Genomic DNA, 21,027 nt, shown 5'->3' on the forward strand with positions numbered 1-21,027 from the left:
AGGCTTGGGGCAAGAGGAATGTTTTCAAAGGGTTTCATTGAAGAGAGTGTAAAACGACCTTCTTCCATGTTTCTGGTCTGTATGCTAATCCTTAGTAGTGAAAGACTGTGATATTTTAGAAACAGAAACTGGTGTACAGTAGTTTTTTCTTTTTATTTATTCTTCTCTTATACATACTATCCTGAAAACTTGGAGCTCCATCCTCCCCCATTCCTCTCAGTTCACTACCACCACCACCCCATCTCCTCTGGATCCACTGCTCCTCATTTTCCTTCAGGGAAGAACAGGTCTCCTACTGATACCAGCTGAATGTGGCATAACAGGATGCAATAAGACTAGACACAAGTCCTCATATCGAGGCTGGACGAAGCAACCCAGGAGGAAAAGGGTTGCAAGAGCAGGCAAGAGTCAAAAGACACCCCCAGTGCCACTGTTAGGAGTCCCACAAAATCCCAAACCTACACAAACCAGTACAGACCCACCCAGGCTCCGTGATTGTTGCTTCAGCCTTGTACAGTAAAGTTTTAACTACTGATTTGTATACTTCTAGCCATGTGTGTTGGCATCTGAAGTACACATGATATGTCTGAATATGGTTATGTTGCACATGGGTTGCAAATACCTGTGGAGGCCAGAGGTGTGAGGTCTCTCTTGGAGCTGAAACTATGAGTGGTCCGGAGCTGCCCAGTGAGTGCTAGGGGTTGAACTCGGGGCTCAAGATCAGCTCAAGCTTATAACTTTGACGCCATTTCTCCAACAATAATTCACAAATTGGGCAGTTGCTCACCAGAAATGGCTCAGAAGTTCCACTGAGGAAATGTGAAAGAGGGGGTTTTATTGAATCAGCATAGGGGCGGGGGGGGGGGATTTATCACGAACACATAGTTATTGTTGTCTACTGCTTCATTGAGTTTAAGTGCTTGTTTTCCTTTGACTTAGGCATTCATAAAATATAGCTCAAGTTTTGCTAATGTTTGCAAAGTAAGCAAATGATAAGTCACTTATCACGTAATAAAGCAACTTATTGGTGTTTTCTGCTTAGATTCTTTAGGCTGCACTGCCCTTTTAGATAGTATTTAAAAGGCTGATGGTATGGAGTAGGATGCCTCACAAGGCATGCCTTCCAGTCAGTCACTAGACTGGAAGGGTGTGATGAGTGATGGCCTACACCCCCGGGTACACTTGTGGCTTGACTAAGAACCTGGCATCATCACCCTTTGCTGAGGAAGCAGTTATTTATCATCCGCACCATTGGGGTTTCTGAGTTGTTTTATTTCATCCATCTGTATAACATATGTCTGCTGAGGACCAGAGATCACGTAGAGTCAGGTTTTCTCATGCTGCATGCATTTTAAGTGTTATAAAACCTTAGAAGAAAGCAAGGCTCTTATAGTAGAATTTCAGGTAGTACTTTTAATTTTAGAGTTTGTAAAGATGTTTTCACTCTGTCCCTAAAATCAAGGTAAATATAGCAGATTAAAGAACGGGGAGATCCGAGGTGTTGTTGTGTTTGGCACTCAGGAGCAACTAGAACTTGATAGTGAATGAAAAAATTCAACAAAGCCTAGGGAAGTAGGGCACTGACAGAGTGATCAGAGAGAACAAAGGAAATTCTTTGTTTTTCCTTGATATCTATTTCATTTTAATGTGTAAAGTGTTTTGCTTGTATGTACATATACCTCATGTGTCCTCAGTGGTCACTAAAGGGTCCAGATCCCCTGGAACTAGAGTTACAGATAGTTGTGAACTGTCATGTGGGTACATGCAACCAATCCTGGTCCACTGGAAGAACAGCCAGTGCTCTTAATAGCTGAACCACTTCTTCAGCTCCTGCATTCTTATTTTTGAGAGAGGGACTCACTGTATATTCCAGCATGGGTTTGATCTTGAGACTGTATTATCTTGGCCTTCTGAGTATAGACATGTGCTATCTGACTGGAAATAGACCTTTTTAAAGGAGAAATTATAAAATTTGTTTTATAAGTTAAGAAACTAATTGAAACTAAATTATAAATAGAAATATCTAAAAGGAAGACATAGAAAGACTTTTTAAAAAATCAATTATAGAATCCAGCTGCTTGAAACTCTAAACCTGGTGGACCCAAGAGGTGGAGTCCTGCACCCCATGACAGGGACATACGACTTCTGTGCCATAGTCCTGAGGAAATAGGAAACATGGGGAAAGAACACAGAAGAATTCATAGTCTTTCTTGTTTACTTTATCCCCACTTAAATGCTCTACTTAATAATTTCTTCAGGAAAACATTTCTTTAAATGTGCACTTTTAGGCCTTTATTTGAAATCTAGGCTCCCAAACTCTTTTTTTTTTCCCCTCTGGAGTCTTCTGTCCTGGGTTTCTGTGGAGATAACAGGCTGACTTGCCTCCTGAAAGCATTCTTCCTTGACAGACTGGTTTGCTCTGCTCTGTGTAAACAGTCCTGCCTGCCGGCTAGTAGTCTGTATTTATGAGCCCCACGGAAAACACTGCAAGCTGCAGAGTGACCATGAATAGCAAACTTAATTTGGCTTAATGTGTTTTGGCTTGCTTGACCTCACCAGAATAAAAATGTGCCTACTTAAATTATTGTATTGGAAGTTTAAAAAAAAAAAATCTAGACATTCTTAATTCACTGGAAGAATCTTGGGACCGCTTTAGCAGAGCTTTAAGTCCCTGTTTAATGTCATGTCGTCCTGAGAAATGTTTAGCATAGCATTTTAATCACAGATAAGGTTACTGTGGATTCTGAAATTTAACTTTGAATTGCTATTTTTCTCTTGTTACTTTTTTTTTCTAGACAACTGGCTGGTAACGACCTTTCTTTTATCCACCCAAAAGCCTTGTCTGGGTTGAAAGAACTCAAAGTCCTGTAAGTAATTCAGTTTTAGAGCTTCACAGCTGGCTGGGTATTTTCTTTCTGCATAGTCAACATGCTTGGAGCTAGGTTAAGCACAGTTTCTTTTCGTTGAGGATTAAAAGATTTAAGGCATGGCCAGTGGGTAGGGGAGCAGGCTAGAGGTTGGTCTAGATAAAGAAGGTTAGAAATCTACATAGTAAGTATTCAGAGCTCCACGGCATCGCAGACCTGCCATGCTGCTAATGTATTGAATGGAAACCATATTTAAGCTTTATTGGTAGAGTTTCATTTCTACTTACTTTCTAGCTACAAGGGTTTTAAATTAGCCAACTCTAAAGGGAGAGAGCTTTAAAAGTGCTTTACATGGTAAAAGCATGTGAGAGCTGAAGATATTGAAATGAGGCGAATCACATCCATGGTTTATAAAGATATTTATAAAGATGGTCAGAGATCAGAAGAGAAATTCCTGGCCATGCAGGAGTTTGGAGGGTCATGTGGGTTGACAGCCACTGTAGCACCTACTTTAGTCACTACTGCTCTGGGCAAAGTCACAAGGCCTCTGGTTCAGAGTGTTTAGGTGGTCCTGTTACTTCTTCTATTCTGTGGTTAGGATTCATGTCAAAGAGTTATTAACAGGGCAAGAGTGGCTGGAGGTAAAAATGGAAAAGATATTATTTTTTCACAGAGATGTCTACCTTTGTTCTTCAGGTCTCAGCTCTCCCGTGACTGAGACATAATGATGTCCATGCTCAGGCCACAGGCACTATAGACATTGCTGCTGCTCCACAGGCCCAATGTCTGCTCTCCTTGCAAACTGCCTTTCTCTATCTGATGCCCAGGTTTCTAGGCTCTGCTTTCTAACATTTTGAGAAGGCATTAGAAATTCTAGCCGGGCGTGGTGGCACACGCCTTAAATCCCAGCACTTGGGAGGCAGAGGCAGGTGGATTTCTAGTTCAAGGCCAGCCTGGTCTACAGAGTGAGTTCCAGGAGAGCCAGGACTACACATAGAAACTCTGTCTCGAAAAAAAAAAGAAAAAAGAAAGAAAGAAAGAAAGAAAACTAGGTATCTAGGAAAGAAACAAGCCCTGGAAATGTGGAGCAGCTCCATTATAGATGGCCTGGAATAGCATCATCTCTGAATTTACAGCAAATGCTTAACATCTCGCAATTTTCTTGCCTTTCCACCCCACCCACCCCAATTTTGATAATTTTTACGAAAAAAAAAAAGGCTCCATATTCTTATATGGAAAAAAATGTTAACAATTGATAATTAACCACTAACCAAAAATTTTCTTCTAGAACCCTCCAGAACAATCAGTTGAAAACAGTACCCAGTGAAGCCATTCATGGACTGAGTGCTTTGCAGTCTTTGTAAGTATCCCTTTGTCTTCTGCATCTGTGGGTCATTGGAAGGCCACTCTGGCTGCTAAATGAATAAGGAACGGAAACCCCAAGGCCAGAGGAGATTTATCCTCTTCCCTGGGATGAAAATGGGGATGGCCAATCGCTGTCATCAAAATACCCTTTGGTAAGGCAGAAGGTGGCCCGTCAGTTTACCTTCTTGACTCAGACTAGAGGATCTTCTGTGAGTGTGGGGTGCACTGGTGGCAGCACGTACATGGTTGTTGGTCACAGTTCTTTGAAAACAGAGTTAGAGATGTGCAGGAGTTCTGATGGCTTGTGCCCTGACAGCCATAGATAGGATTTGGGTTTAGGCAGTCAGGATTGGTGTAAATCGAGTTCAATGCCTTACCTGTGGCTCAGAATACATATAGGCGATAACTTGGCTGTCTGAGCTGCCTCTGTTCCCAGGTTGGTTTTTTATTTTTAATTTTTTTTTTAGATAAAACTTGTTTTATGTGGCATAATCAGGGTTTTAATTTTGGATTTTTTCCATGTCATTAACTTTAAATGCTTTTCCAAATACTACTTTATTTGTTTTTACATTCTTTATGTACAAAGACCTTGGCTTTATATGAATTCTAAATGCCGTTCTTCCATTGGAGTTCATGATAGGTAATGAGCAAATGACTGTAGAGAGAATTTTAAGTAACTTGCCCAACAGCACATAGCTAGTAAAGGCACAGTGGGGAATTCAAAACCAGACAAACCTGTTCCAGAATTTCAATTAATCTGAATTTCTTAGGAGATATTCTAGTAGTAAGTGTAAAGTGAATGCTAGAGCAAAAACCTACTAATAAATCGCATGTTGTAAAAGTTAAACATTAACTCATACCTGTCACAAACAAGGAACAGCCAGGGTGTCACCCACTTAATCAAACAGAAGTTAAGATTGTATATATGAAGCAGTTCACTTTGCAAGAGTGGCAAGTTACGGAATGTCAGGATTTGTTGCTTACTCGAGGGAATTTGACTTTTAAAATGAATCAATTAGAATAAGTTGCTTGTACAGAAATACTTGGCTGAGTCTTTATTTTCCTGCATCTAAGGATGCAGAGCCATTTCACTCCTGTAGATTCAAACTCATTTAGCATCATAAACAGGCCCTGTTTTCTTTTGGTCCTTTACAATTAATTGGTTTGACTTTAAGACCTTCACATTGAATCATTATTTTCATAGACTTAATGATCAAAGGACCAATTATTTTGCCTAGTTCGAAGGCAAAAAAGAGAAGACTAAAATCTCATTTTCAACTTCAGGACAGAAAAGTTACCAAGAAAATTTCAATAGATTGTTTCTAATTTGTGGCCAACAAGTACCTTTGAAGTGCATGTGGTATTTGTTAGTAAAATGGGTGAATTGAAGTGGTGTTAGTTCAAAAATTGGAGACTTCTCCCTCAAAAACGAGTTAACTCAAGCTCAGCATGCACCCATTATGCAGTGCAGGAGACGCTTGAATCATCTCAGATTGTTACGAGAATAGAAAGCCCACATAAAACACACAATCTCAATCCCTCTCTCTCTGTCTCTCTCTGTCTCTCTCTCTCTCTCTCTCTCTCTCTCTCCCCTTGTGTGTGTATGAAGTTCTGATCTGCTTTCCTATGTAACAAACTGTAGAAGGAGCTCTGTATCAAGTATGCTGTATTTAAGAAAGAAGTGTTCTTGGGTTTGTTAGCTTAGTGGGTGTTGTGGTCAAATGAGCTATCATTGCAATTCTACCCTGGTGTAAAACAGCCTTATCAGCACTTGAGTCAGTTTTCAAATCTGATCTTCAGACCCAAGTTACGTTAAAGATTTCCTTGTGGTTTCACCGCAGACCTTAAAAGGAACAAAGTTCATTAGGTGTTGAAATTGACCAGAAGGAGTTTGAGATAAGTGTATACTTGATGGTGACAATAAAGTCAGAGTGTATTATAGGTATCAATAAAAAGATAATTTAACAACTTTTCACTGATTTAGTACCTAAGTAGATTATTAAAATGGCAATCAGAATTAGCTCTAAGGTAGCTTTTTTATATCAAATTGATATTAAATATTATATTAAACATTAACCTCAGATTAAATATGCTAATTTTTTCAATACTTTAAAGTTCAACTGTAATATTTGCCCTATTGCAAAATTAGAAAAGAGAGCTTTTGATTACATAGAATATTTATTTATTGATCACAGATTTTTCACACTAGAACAGTTATGGAATGTGTGGGACCATAAACTGTGCCCCAAGCCAGATTCAGCCATCCATTATTATTCTGATAATCCAATTAGAAGAGTCCAATTAATAGTAGGAGAAAAGGAGAATAGCAGAAAAAGGAGATTTATTCAATGTAGCTGCATTGGGAAGAGGAGAAGAGAGATCCACTGAGCCTACAAGTCCCTACATGATAATCTAAAGAGCCCCAGTCGGGGTGTGGTTCTGCCTGCCACTGACCCATATTGATGTGCTTCAATAGATCCTACAAGGTGGTTAGATAAGATGTTAGACCTGTGTAAAATCTGCCAAGCCCCTAATAGAACTGTATGTAGTATTTTGTCACTATAATTTTATTTAAGGCAAGAAATTAAAAGATGTGTTTTAGTACTAAAATGCATTCCTCACAATTGATAATACACATTGTCATGATGAAATGTGGTTAATATATTGCTAAACTTTTAGAAAGGGGTTTTTTTAGCACTTAAAAGGAATATGTAGATACTTTATGGAGCTTTGACCGTAGAACATGTTGGAAAATGCGCTACTTCTTGATCTGTTAGGATGACTGCTAATAGTGTAGCCACTAGGACAGCCCTGTTTTCCTCTTTTGGTGGTTGTATTGGGGACTGAACTCAGAGCTTTTCAAATACTCATCAAATGGTCCACTACCAAGTTATACAAAGCAACATTTAAAGATTTTTCTTAAAGCATTGATCTCAGTCTAAGTCTTTACGTTTATAGGTGTGTCGCTAACATTCACATGAATTGAGTTAAAAGATTAAACTCGAGTTCTTTTTACAACAGTCTGCAAATCTGAGTCCATAAATCCTTTTTACTTTATTTAACTTTGTATTCCGGGGTCTGTTTTTCTATAGTCTTCTGTTTGCACTCTTATTTGTATGGAAAAACATTTAGCAGAGCCCATGTCTCTGCCTCTCCTACTGCATTACCCCTTTGCGTAGTTGAGATTCATGTGTTTGGCATATGACAGAATTCATAGAAATATATATCACTAGTACTAAATTCACATTTAAAAGGAATAGGTAGCTTAGTATGGTCTTTGTCATATTTAATGATGCACTTGATAGAGGAGACTTGATTCTAGTGGAGTATTGTTGGCTTACTTAGGAGTCCTTTGGGCATTATTAAATATACATACAAATTATCATCAATGATTAAAAATAAGCAATTTAAACTTATAAACTGTTTTGCCACTGGGAAACTTGGAAAGAATTTTACTCTAATCAAAATACAACCCAAGTTCCTTTCCTGTGCTATGGGTCTGTGTAATCCCGACCCTGCTGAGAGTCACAGGTGTGGATCCCTGGACCCCTCCACTCCATTTCTCCCCATGTTCTCATTGCTCTGTCCTTCTGGAACTATGCAACCGTACCAAGTTTGTTTCTATTGTCCTTGACATTTGTCTAAAACACCTCCTGCTCAACTACTGTGTCTGCTGGCCCTTGCTAATTAATTCATTAGGCTCCAGATTAAATATTATGGTTTGAAAGGTGCCTTTCCTGACCAGGTACATTCCAGGGAGCTTCTGCTGCCTCCATGGCTCTCAGCTTTATCGCCATCCCACTGTTGACTTCACTGTGCTTTTTAAGCACTTGGGTTTGCTCTGTAATTTATTAGTCTGTGCATCTCCAACTCACAGGGTGCCTCATACCATTTCATCCCTTATGTCTTCCAAGATGCTCAGTTTGAATGTGCAATGAATTATAGCTAGTCAGATCACCTACAAGTGTAATTCAGTTACACTGAGTACTTAATCTATTTGATTATGGTTAATGTCTCTTCCCAGCAATGGGTTCCCGGAGGTTGTGACTCCTATCTGTGTTTGAACACTTTCTTATCTGTTCATTAAAGCAGATCTCCTAAACAGCTCTGTTGAAAATACAAGTCGCTCTGCATGAGTCAGTTCTAGAAAGCCCAAAGAGCAAATGTTTATGGCTGGTGGAGTGGTAAGGCAGCTGCTTAGTTTCCTAAAATCTCTCTTCTATGTTGTTGCTATCAGAACAGAATGCCCATTAGATAGCCACAAAGAGCCATAATCACGAGCCCCTTGCTAATCTGCCCCAAGAAGAAAATTCAGTGGGCTGGGAGTGGGAGCCCAGCAGTTTCCTGGAGTTAAAGTTACAGTAATGGCTGAAGTTAGAGCAGGATTTCAAAACAAAACAAAACAAAACAAAACAAAACAAAACAAACCCCCCAAAACAGAAAGTACAGAAATCTCTCTAAAACTCAGAAGTTTTTGAACTTTAAAGTTGTCAGATACCAATTCTTAAAGAAAACAGAAAGTCATTCTGCGTTTTTACCAGTTTTTTTCTCTTCCCTCATTTTCACAGAGAGGTCCAAGACTATGAGACAGGAATGCATGTGATAACCATCAGCAAGAGATTATGAGGAACACTGGGATTTCCTGGCTTATACAGTTTCTCATCCTGCTAACACCAGGCTGTCTTTGTATTGAAAAGTGATTATACAATTATACTTGGTTGTGGCAACAGAAAGAAATAGTTAGGACTTAGTATCCAGGTTTCCAGACAGAGACTTAAACACAAATAATCCTGTTAATAAGGTTCTACCTGACTGCAGAATTTTCTGAAAAAGGTGAACCTTTAAAGCCACAGTAGCATTTATTGGAGGAGTTAATCTTCCCATGAATAACCTGAATAAACGTTCTAGCTGATCTGGTAAGGCACCAGCAAATCTACTGAAATGGGTTTGTTGCTCTTTAAAAAATTGTAAATATACTCTTACAATTTCTTTTGGTATCAACTCAGAGTGGCAGTTAAATTCGTTCTCTAATACACCTATACTGTAACACTGGATACTGTAGTACTTGTGTGCACATATAATAATTGCTAAGCCCATCGCCTATATCTCTGGTAGGTGTATATATTCTGAAACATAAATTTCCAACTTGAGTTTTTTGAGTTTTCTTTTAAGTGTGCCTTTCTGCAATGAAGTTAGCCAGGAAAGAACTATAATGTACTGGCTTGGAAGAATTTTAGATTTGTTGTTATTGTTCAGGACTTGTGTTACAGTTAAATAAAGATAGGCCTCCATGGCTCTGGCTAGTTTTATGGGTCCCTTCTGTTTGGAAACTCAGGAGCAGTGTTCTTTGGTTTGACTCCTTCCAATAAAACTCATTACTCGCTGTGGGTGTTTCTGTTTCCCAGACGCTTAGATGCCAACCATATTACCTCAGTCCCGGAGGACAGTTTTGAAGGGCTCGTTCAGTTGCGGCATCTGTGGCTGGATGACAACATCTTGACGGAAGTGCCTGTGCGTCCGCTCAGCAACCTGCCAACCCTGCAGGCTCTGACCTTGGCTCTCAACAACATCTCAAGCATCCCCGACTTCGCATTCACCAACCTTTCAAGCTTGGTGGTTCTGTACGTGGTTAACCTTTTTATTCCTGTATATTTGTGTTACTTTGAGGGCAAAATGGGTTTCATGTGACAAATTACTACAAAAGTGTCCCCCATGGTCCTGCTGTTGGACAATTAGTATTTGGGGAGGTGCCTTTGATAAGATCAAACATACTGATTTCTTGAATAATATCTAATAGTAGCTGTTGAGCTTTTTAAAAACAAGTAGCCACATTTTTAAAATAATTGGATCATTTATCAAATACTTTTTTTATAACTTGTTTTTGTATAACTTCTATTTCTTTCCCAACAATAAGTATGTTTATTTGATATTAAAAAGGAAACTGTTTTGAAATGCTCAGAGAAATAAGATGTTTGTTGTTCCTCCATGGATGTTTTGTATTTTCCCAACATTTCTGCTCAAAACATTTTTGATTTTCCATGCCTTTGATCTTTCAAAACTTCATGAGACATGGTGCAGTCTTGTTTCCTTTAGAATCTATTTCCATCCTAAGTGATGTAAACTCCATAAAGCTGCCTTCTCACCTCAGAGAACTCAGCCAATGCTGCTAGGCTTTATATGAAGGGAGGAGCTAGCTACTCTAAAGTTTTATTTCATATGAACCAAAAATCAAGAAATCTTCAATGTGTCACCATTTTCTGCATTAGATTTCCCCTAATGTGGTATTCTGTGTTCAGCGAGTCTGTGTACTCGCCAGCTTTCTGTAGTTGTGTGGAAATACTTAGCTGTATCATTGCTCTCAGCCACATCAGTTTAGATTTATTAAGGAGCTGGAACACTTGTATTTGGTAGATGTGAATGTCATTTTTGTGCCTTTTCTTCCCCATAGGCATCTTCATAACAATAAAATTAAAAGCCTCAGTCAACACTGTTTTGATGGACTAGATAACCTGGAAACCCTGTAAGTACATTTATATTTTGTATAATTACATTATGATTAGGACAGTGCAATCTTAAACATAGTGAAGATAAAGAGAAGACATTGCTAAGTATAGCTCATTATTAATTCACTTTAACAACTCAGTTTTTACCATCTAATAACCCACTTGTAAAAAATAATTTCAATTTATGATTCAAACTGATATTTAAGTGTGAACTTCAAACCCTCCCTTTTCCCAAATATGTATTAAAAGCTGCTCCATCTGGAAAGATTTTTACCTTCCCCAAAGTGTTGATAGTGTTAAATTTGTGACAGTTTAGGAACTCTGACATTTCTAAAAGCCAGTTCTTTTGGTGATCGTTTCCTACTTATTGTTGGGTTTTCTCCATGATTTCAGGAGCCTAGCTACTTGTTTAGATCCGGTTGGAACAGCATGTCTGCTTTCATATGCTGAAATGTAACACATCAGTATTTTAACAATTTTCATGATGCTGTGTTTCCACTGGCTGACAAGGCACTTCTGGCTCTTTGACTGGCCTTGACGTTGGCCATTGTGATGCAGTAACTAGGTTAGGGGAATGTCTCCTTTGGATGGCCGAGGCCTAATTGGAAACATTTAGGATCTGTAGTATTTTTGTAAACTGAATTTTCTGGCTAACTATGAACTATTAAGAAGATTTCAGGTTTTATAGGACCTTAAAACACCTGTCAAAACAAGTAATAAACACCAGTGGATACTTGAAAGTTAAATTTGGAGGAAGACAGTTCTAAACTCAGGTTTCCTGCTAGGTGTGATTTTTATCAGGCGGTAGAGAAAGCTAGACCATGTATACCATCCAAATGATGCTCAAATTAAGTTTCTTCCTTCCAGGTACTTTAGTTTTTATTTGTCACTTTTCCTTCTGTGTAGAAAAGGAAAACAATAGATTTCAAAGGAGCTGGCCTTTTAATTTCCTTCTCTTTCTAAAATCAGGCATGATAACCATATGCCATCGTGTTCTTTATGTTAAGAGAAATTAAAATGTAGACACTCTTAGAACCAGACCTGCATTGTTAGAGACCACTATGACTTAACCTCTCGCTAATGAGTATGGCTTTGTTGTCAGTAATTCATGACTTAGATGAAAACAACTCTGCTCCTTCTCATTTCAACTTCTTAAACCAGAACTGCAGGGAGCTGCTGCCCACTCCATGGGAAGCATCAGTTTCATACTCTAGTCACCTATACATGGATATTTAAAGATTCCATTTGATAGTAAATTTTTCCAAGAAATTGTACAAGATTCACATGTTTAATCCCTCAGTGGCATGAGATCTGAGAGTTCTACAAGTTTGTAAATGTATTAATCTAAAAACATAAAGAGTAACTTTTCCTATTTAACGTTTTCTAAAAATCTGCAAATGAAGTTCCAATAGGGTTTTGAGTGGCAATGTAGTTGGGAGAAAGGTTGTGATCTTTAAATTTGTACTTATACCAGAATGTCTTATGAATTATGATTTCTATTTGCTTAGTTTCTCTCATTTTTTCCCCTAGGGACTTGAATTATAATAACTTGGATGAATTTCCTCAGGCTATTAAAGCCCTTCCCAGCCTTAAAGAGCTGTGAGTATTGCTTTTTCTCTTTATGCTCTACATCCTGGAACTCACCATTAAATACTCTAGTAATTAGGTCTTGGAGCATCTTGTTCTCATTACATATACCCATAACACATTCAAACATGCACACAGAGTATGCTGACTGTATTAACCAGCACAAATGGTTGAGAGCATAGATTATTGTACGGGGTCAGGTGCTATGGCAAGTAAAAGGCATAAGGTACAGTCTCCTGGGGTAGCTTGCAGTCTAAGCCTCATTATAAAGGCAGGACATGAATATAGGCAAATAACTGTTCCCATATAGATATTAGGTGTGAATAAATAAGACAGATCATCTCACAAAAGATCTCCCAGAAGTCTGGGATCATTGGAAGATGCATCACCAAAAGAAAGGAATGTGACCTGACCTAAAGGGTGGGAGCTTAAATATGTGACGGGGTTGAGGGAGACTCTGGAGCCTGGGTTTGTCTGGAGTGGAGCTGTGAATGTATGTATAGCACAACAGAGATTGTGTCGTGAGTTGAAAGCACGTATTGTAGAGGTAACATACAGGCATCTGTGATATAGATTTGAAGCTTATTTCAACATAGACTTTCATGCTATTTTTGATGATGAAGCAATGAGGGACCAATAATATACCAAGCCAAGGAGTGGGTTTAAAAAGAATGAAGTAAAATCCTATACAAGATGACACAGAATTCAAAATTCAGGTATCTGAGTTTTAGCGATATTTTATGTTATCGTAATCAGTTCTGTTTTATGTAAGGCCGAACAACAGTGGACATTCCGGTTTTAACTTGTTTTAAAGTGTTTTCCTCCTATCTTTCTAGGGGATTTCACAGTAATTCTATTTCTGTTATTCCTGATGGAGCATTTGGTGGTAACCCACTGTTAAGAACTATGTAAGTTTTTTTTTTTTGATTTTTAATATTTTTATTACATATTTTCCTCAATTACATTTCCAATGCTATCCCAAAAGTCCCCCATAGCGCCCCCCACTTCCCTACCCACCCATTCCCATTCTTTTGGCCCTGGCATTCCCCTATATTGGGGCATATAAAGTTTGCAAGTCCAATGGGCCTCTCTTTCCATTGATGGCCGACTAGGCCATCTTTTGATACATATGCAGCTAGAGACAAGAGCTCCGGGGTTCTGGTTAGTACATCATGTTGTTCCGACAATAGGGTTGCAGATCCCTTTAGCTCCTTGGGTACTTTCTCTAGCTTCTCCATTGGGAGCCCTGTGATANATCCAATAGCTGACTGTGANCATCCACTCCTGTGTTTGCTAGGCCCCGGCATAGTCTCACAAGAGACAGCTATATTTGGGTCCTTTCAGCAAAATCTTGCTAGTGTATGCAATGGTGTCAGCGTTTAGAAGCTGATTATGGGATGGATCCCTGGATTCTTGGAATATATAATCACATGCAGTTATGTCTCTAAATGCCAGACATCTCCATCAAAAGTCAAAAAAAAAAAGGCTCTGGCTTTTTAATATATGGACACTGGGAACATGTATTTAATCTCAGATTGTTTGTAAGCATATGAAAACATTGCCTTTTTTTGGCTATTTTCACAGCCATTTGTATGATAATCCTCTGTCTTTTGTGGGGAACTCAGCATTTCACAACCTGTCTGATCTGCATTCCTTGTAAGTATTATGCAAGTTCACAAACATACCTGAATGTTTATGTAGCTTGTTAAAGCAAAAACATGAATTAAGGAGACAAATATCTTTTTCCTGCCCTTTATGTGACATTTCAAAAGATAAAACTATTAACAATTTACAGTGATTCTTATTTGTGTGAGTACTGGACCAAATAATCACATTTTTAAGAACCTTTAAAAGATGAAAACAGTAATATTTGGTCATAATGTTATAATTTAAGATTAAAAAATGAAAATATGTAAGAAAGTGTTTTAAATTAATTTTTTTTCTCCCCAATTTCTTAGAGTCATTCGTGGTGCAAGCCTGGTGCAGTGGTTCCCCAATCTGACTGGAACTGTCCATCTGGAGAGTCTGTACGTGCGATACTTGGACGATGGGCCCTAAAGACAGCATTGCAGTCCAGTGTGCTAGCCGAGTGCCAGTGCTTTCTAGTGATGGATCTATGGCCATTCTTTTAACTCCTTTTGTGACTATCAGATCGGGAGATGAGTGTATTAGGCTTGAGGTCATTTAGCTCAGGCCGAGTGTAGCTTCCAGCATAGGCAGGTCTGAAAAGGTTACTGAGAATAGAAGGTGGCAACTAAATGGTTAATTAGAAGCAGAACTCAGAAGTTCAAAAGCAGGATCAAATACCCAGAGAATCAAAAAGCCTTCATGGAGGAAACGCAATATTTCAAAATTGTATAATGTCAAGTATCTCAGGATTGAGATTTTTCACTTAGAAAGGCAAGATTTAATAAGACTAGGGATACCAAAAATATATCAAAATGGCATACAGATGATCAAATGTAGATAAGAATCCCATGTTTATAACAGAATGGGATGTGGGTTGAAGACATTTGGGAAACTTTGGGACAAGATTTTAAAATGATCAACTCTTTAACCCCTGTACATTTGGCTCTAGGAAAGACTCCTAGAGAGTGGTTTATGGATGGAGTACAGATGCATCTGAGATCTTGTTTTCAGCCCTGTAGATAGCAGCTTGGGCCTGGAGTAGGCCAGGGGGATTATCTGTGGGACTCCTAATATGGTGTGCCATGTATATGTTAAGATTTTCATGCATGCTAAGAAGAAAAGAAGTTGGGAAACACTGAGAAAAGAGTTTCAGTTAAGGTAGTTTGTGCAGGTTGAGAATATTGGACCAGTTAGTGTGAGAAACTACAGTACAGTAAAGAGATCAAGGTACAGAACTGTGAGGTCATGGTCCAAGCCAGGGACTACATACACCAACCAGTAAAGTGTGCTCAAGGCATTCAGTTCATTTCAGAGTTCCCCTAGAACACAGGGCATGTTCAGTTCCTTTAACTGCTTTTTGAAATAGTTTTACTATTTTATAGTACACCCTTGATCTGTGTGGCAGAAAAAAGGAGAGAAAGTGTCAGATACTAGACACATTAGAAGAAATAACTGGAACTGGTGCTTGATCCAAATGGGAAAAGAAACGGAGAGGGGAGTGGGAATGTTCCAGCATGCTACACTGGCTCAGAAGGAAGAGCAGAACCAATTGCATTAGGCGCCTGGGGTGGCTTCAAATGTGCTGTGTGAGAAAAGATGACAGGTTGTAGGAAATCAAGCCATCCCCTGGCCAGTGTTAACCTTGTGCCACAGCTCCTTTTCATTACTGTGAAGATGATGTACTGAGAGCTAGTCCACCTTCCTATGCGCCTATCCTTAGTCGGCAGATAGGCAGGGGTGGGGGGTGCACAGGCACATGTGTGCTAATGTGTGGTCAGTCATTCACTTATTGTATACAAGAGGAACATTTCATTTACAATCCCAACTTGAACTATCTCTTAGATGAACTATTGTTTTTCTCCACAGAACCTTGACAGGGACAAAAATAAGCAGCATACCTGATGATCTGTGCCAAAACCAAAAGATGCTGAGGACTCTGTAAGTTGGTTATTCTCTCCTTTCTTTTGTGTACTTTACAGAGGCTGCCTTTTATCCTGAATGAACTGGTTTGAGTTTGGTTATTTGTTTCTTTCTTTTTTTTTTTTTTAAAGATTTATTTATTAGTATAAGTTCACTGTAGCTGTCTTCAAACGCAGGGTATCAGATCTCATTATGGGTGGTTGTGAGCCACCATGTGGTTGTTGGGATTTGAACTCAGTACCTTTGGAAGAGCAGTCGGTGCTCTTACCCACTGAACCATCTCACCAGCCCTGTTTCTTTCATGTAAACAAGGAGATTATGATTTCAGGGGATACAGGGTGTCTGAATTTGGCTTTAGGACTGTGCATTATGTGTTAATCATTTTGTTACCTGTTTCCTGCAAAATAAACCAAGAGACTAGTTAGTTGTTAATCTGGTTCCCACTTGGGCATCCTCCCCTCTGTCCCACCCCCATTTTCTCCATCATTCAAAGCTAAGCAGATCCTGAAGCCTTGCTTTCCTGAATCAACAATGAACTACTGACAACTTTCTAAAATTTGTTAGCTGGTCTAGAAATTAAAAATAAAGGTATAGACCTCTTACCCGAACAGTTAGATAATGATGTGTTAAGTACTTAAAGGAGCTAGTAACAAAATAAATGACAGATTGACTAATTACATATTATTGTGGATTTTCTAACTTAACTATGGTAACTGTGAGTAAGGGGAAAGACATCCACTGGTGCCTTCTCTGGCATAAGTTCATATAAAAGACCTAAAAAACATACCAAAGCATTTTAGTTAAAGAACAGCATAAAATATTACATAAAATGTATAGGGAAAAAAAATAAAATTTCTAAAAACCTGTAGCTAGTCAACAAAGACTTCATGCACATCTTGTTATAGTTTATATATGTTGCAGAACTTAATATATTTTAGCATATTATATATAGTCTACACTCAACACTGTGTACTTAAACTTCAAAAATCTCAATTCTGTGGTGGAGTCCTATGAAACCAAAGCTTGCCTTCTTGCTTAGCTATTCTCATTGGAAGACCTTAATGTTGCTTTCAACACTTCTAGGCCTAGCACTTTAATATAAGTTGTTCTGTTGTTTTTAGGGACTTATCTTATAACGATATAAGAGACCTTCCAAGTTTTAATGGTTGTCGTGCATTGGAAGAAATGTAAGTTGGCCATTTGACTTTGACTTACTTTTTTTTTTTTGTGGCTTACTGTTAGTTCACTGATGTGAATTCACCAATAGTGAATTGTTGCAAGAAATCAAAAGTTCATATAGTCAAATGTTTCTGCAAATAAAATGTCCTGTGTCTGATGTGTTAGTGCAGTGAGCATTTCTTTCATGATTTTTTTTTCTCTATTACGTGGGAAACATGTCTTGAAATGAAGTTAATCCAATCTTTATGTTTCTGTTATGGAACTGTTTTAAATTTATTTTAGATTTTTTCCTAGTTCATTAGCTCTGTAATGTCAATAATTTGAGGGTATGTTCTTAGACACAGAACTAATTCTGCTGTCTCTAACAATTGTGATTTCCTGCTAACAAAAAGGAATCTTAGGCTTCTGGCTATTAGATGTTGTAAGAGAAAGGTAGTTATATCAGAAAACAGAGAAATATACTCTGGCTACTGTGGAAAACAAATCTGATGCTAGAATCCTATATGACGTAGCCAGGGAAGCTCAGGTGGAACCTGCTCCGATATGAGAAGGAATATTAATACTTTTCTATTTTCTCTTCTCTTTTTCACTTTCTCTTTACCCTTCCCTCCATATTCCTCCCTTCCCTCCCTCTCCTCCCCTCCTCTTTCTCCTATGCTCTTCCCTCTCCTCCCTATGCTATATTTTATGCCCGTTTTCAAAGCTTCTCTCACTATGTCATCTTTCTTCTCTCACCTCTGAGTTAGACTGGTGGGAATTTAGGGTACCAGTTAACTCCCAGTATAACTTCAAATGAAATATCAGTTTAACATTTTAATTTTATAGATAAATTATAGTTTTTACTTTCAAGAAGATCAGTATTACATATAAATATGTAAAATTAGAAAAAAATCCAGAATATTATTTTTCAAAATATAATTTTCCTTCTTTCTACAAAGAAAAGTGTTTATTAATTTTTCTCTAACCTACCTCTTTTCTCCCATCCTTTTTTGTTTGTTTGTTTTTTGTTTTGTTTTTTAGTTCATTGCAGCGTAATCAAATCTCCCTAATAAAGGAAACTACTTTTCAAGGCCTAACATCCCTAAGGATTCTGTAAGTTTGTGTATGACTACTAAAGACAAGAGACTTGTCAAGCTCTAAATTTACATATCATGATTGTTTTAGGTTTACTGTTGCTGTGGTAAAACACCCTGAGAAAAGCAACTTAAGGGAGAAAGGGTTGGCTTGGCTCCCAGTTCCAGGTTATGGTTACTGCAGGAATGCCAGGGGCAAGGGATGAAAGAGGCTGGCTGCATGCATCCCACAGTCCAGGGCACACAGATGTCAGGGAATGCCAATAGGCTAGCCTTCCCCGCTTGATACAGTCCCAGATTCTCTGCCTAGGAAATGGTGCCATCCACAGTGGATAGGTCTTCACACCTCAATTAATGAACCGAGGGAGTCCCTGTGAATACACCCACAGGCTGACCTCATCTAGACAATTCCTCACAGAGACTCCCTGCTGTAGTGATTCCATACTGGGTCAAGTTGATAATTAAAACTGTCACAACGGTTTTCATGTTACTAGCAACACTTTCAAAATGATTGACATTTTATAAACAGCGTTTAGCCCTTACCTGTGATACTTCATAAAGAATCTACTTTTGGTATGTCATAGTTCATCGATGATTCTGGTCCTCAGCCAGTAACATGGTTATCATTTCAAAGAAGAAACTTAGTTGATTTCAAGTTACAGCAAGGTTTGGTGCTTCATTAGAGCAAGGGTAGGCTGACCATATGCTGACTGCAGCTTGCCTCCAGTAGTTATGAACATTGTGGGAACACGGCCAGGCCTCATGTTGAAATGTTGATTTAAGCCGAGTTTCTCATGCTGTGGTACAAATGATCATTAGCAGAAGAGACCATGAGAACCAGAAGGTGAAAGGTCTACTCTTTGGCTTTTATACAAAGAAAAGTTTGCTGGCCCTGCTGTGGATTGCCTGTCTTGTCAAATATGCTTCATTCGAAGCATGTGTACCCATTTAAAACACTTATATTTGAATGCATATTTGTTCCTGGTAGTCTATTAAGCCTGGGAACATGGAAATGACTAAGTACAGAAAATATAATGCACACAATTTTTAAATATAAAAACATCTTTGAAAATTGACACAGGAGAAATTACGTCGACTGAATCTGCTTTTTTTAGTGGGTCTCTTTTAAGAAATAAAACAGGCCGGAGTTGTGGCTTGGTGTATCTGTCACAAGGCTCTGAGGGCATTCTCCAGGAGAGGGACCAGTACCTATCTACCACCAGTTTAGAGCACTGATAAATGACAACTAAAAGCTGGTCATTTCTTGAGTTTGTGCTAGGAATTTACCCAGTTTAAATGTGACACTGTTTCTCTGGTTTATGGTTGCTATGGTATCAGAATTTGTCAAGGTGTGTCTGAGGAGTAGGGCTAGCTCTGACATTGATAGTTTTATTTCCTGCTCTGGGGAACAGTGATAGCGGAAGCCCTTTGGAATGCTCTTGTTTGCTTAGTGATTATTTGTCGTCTCTTGGGGCCTTACAACTCAGCTTTGAGAAGGCAAACAATGTGAAGCCCCGCCCCACCCCCTTTTTCTTTTTAAAAGTTGTCAGGACAGTGTTTTTTCCTGTCCTGGTTAATAGTATTAACGGCAATACCATATTGTAGTTATTTTGATACTGGTACCAGAAGATAAAGTAGAGAAAATTCACAACTGATTTGAAAGAGATGCGAGCTACAATTACTGCTACAGGGAACATATTCTTAAAAGACTTGTAAAAGAGAGACAGTGAATGTAAACATGTGAAAAATGTTGTTGGGCAAGATGGAAGGTCTTGGTTAAGGGATACTGTGTTACTTCCTGGGGTTCTAAGGTGTAGTCTGACTGAAGTTTTGAGTATTTTTGTGAAATAATTAACATGTTGCTCTTGTGATTGCAGAGATCTGAGTAGAAACCTGATTCGTGAAATTCACAGTGGAGCTTTTGCGAAGCTTGGGACAATTACTAACCTGTAAGTAAATGGAGGGCTCTGAGCAGTAATACTAGGAAGGTAGTAACCAGTCTACAACAGCTGTAGTCAGGTTCTTTCCTTGCATAAATGCTATGCTATGATGATTTAGTAATAGCTTCTCAGTTGTCAAGACCTGTGCTAGAGCTATCTTTTTAACACATTTAAGCTACATGTTATTTATCTAAAATATACCTAATATTTTCTAACATTATATACCCATAAGGTAAAATTCTATAATCGTAAATATCTAATACTTATGATGCTGATACACATTTTCCTTTTTATATCTTATATTTATTCTGTGTGTGTGTGTGTGTGTGTGTGTGTGTGTGTGTGTGTACATTTGGCATGTGCCACAGTGTGTATGTAGAAGTTAAATGACATCTTTGGGAGTGGGTTCTCTATTTCTACTGTGTGTACTGTGTGGTTTCTGGGGATTGAACACAGATTTTCAGGTTTCAAAGTGCCTTTACCATCTGAGTCATGTCGGCACCTCGATAGAGATATTCACATGTGATTTGTATCTTAGAGAGTTTACTTGAAGTGTCTTTCACATTTTAGGGATGTGAGTTTCAATGAATTAACTTCCTTTCCTACGGAAGGCCTGAATGGGCTCAATCAACTAAAACTTGTGGGTAACTTCAAGCTGAAAGATGCCTTGGCAGCCAGAGACTTTGCCAATCTCAGGTGTGTTTTGCCCACTCCTCCTGTCTGTAAATTATTATTGTAGGCTCTAAATCACTGAGCTACCTATGGTTTTCTTCCCATGTGGTTCCCAGATTTTTCTTGTAGGTTGTAGTTTAGGAGTATTTTCTATCTCTGCCCTTACAACTTTGATTAAAATAGAACCTGAGCACTATCCCATAGATGTCAAAAGCATGAATTAAGTTCGAGACACTCTGAAAAATATGTTTGTCAGGATTTTTTTAAATGGACTTGTCATTAGCAACAAGGT

General features: G+C 38.5%; 1 protein-coding gene across 2 annotated transcripts in view; it reads left to right on the forward strand.

Moving 5' to 3' along the window:
* Positions 1 to 21,027, forward strand: part of Lgr4 (leucine rich repeat containing G protein-coupled receptor 4) — a 97,314-nt gene that overhangs the window by 69,627 nt on the left and 6,660 nt on the right. For both annotated transcript variants that reach the window (XM_021155166.2, XM_021155170.2), the window contains exons 3-15: positions 2,796 to 2,867; positions 4,156 to 4,227; positions 9,638 to 9,853; positions 10,681 to 10,752; positions 12,266 to 12,334; positions 13,159 to 13,230; positions 13,907 to 13,978; positions 14,281 to 14,349; positions 15,818 to 15,889; positions 16,993 to 17,058; positions 18,071 to 18,142; positions 20,001 to 20,072; positions 20,634 to 20,759. In XM_021155166.2, coding sequence (XP_021010825.1) covers positions 2,796 to 2,867; positions 4,156 to 4,227; positions 9,638 to 9,853; positions 10,681 to 10,752; positions 12,266 to 12,334; positions 13,159 to 13,230; positions 13,907 to 13,978; positions 14,281 to 14,349; positions 15,818 to 15,889; positions 16,993 to 17,058; positions 18,071 to 18,142; positions 20,001 to 20,072; positions 20,634 to 20,759 — 1,122 coding nt within the window. The remainder of the gene's footprint in view (positions 1 to 2,795; positions 2,868 to 4,155; positions 4,228 to 9,637; positions 9,854 to 10,680; positions 10,753 to 12,265; positions 12,335 to 13,158; positions 13,231 to 13,906; positions 13,979 to 14,280; positions 14,350 to 15,817; positions 15,890 to 16,992; positions 17,059 to 18,070; positions 18,143 to 20,000; positions 20,073 to 20,633; positions 20,760 to 21,027) is intronic.

Source organism: Mus caroli, chromosome 2 (assembly GCF_900094665.2).
Source record: "Mus caroli chromosome 2, CAROLI_EIJ_v1.1, whole genome shotgun sequence".
NCBI classification, from domain to species: Eukaryota; Metazoa; Chordata; class Mammalia; order Rodentia; family Muridae; genus Mus; species Mus caroli.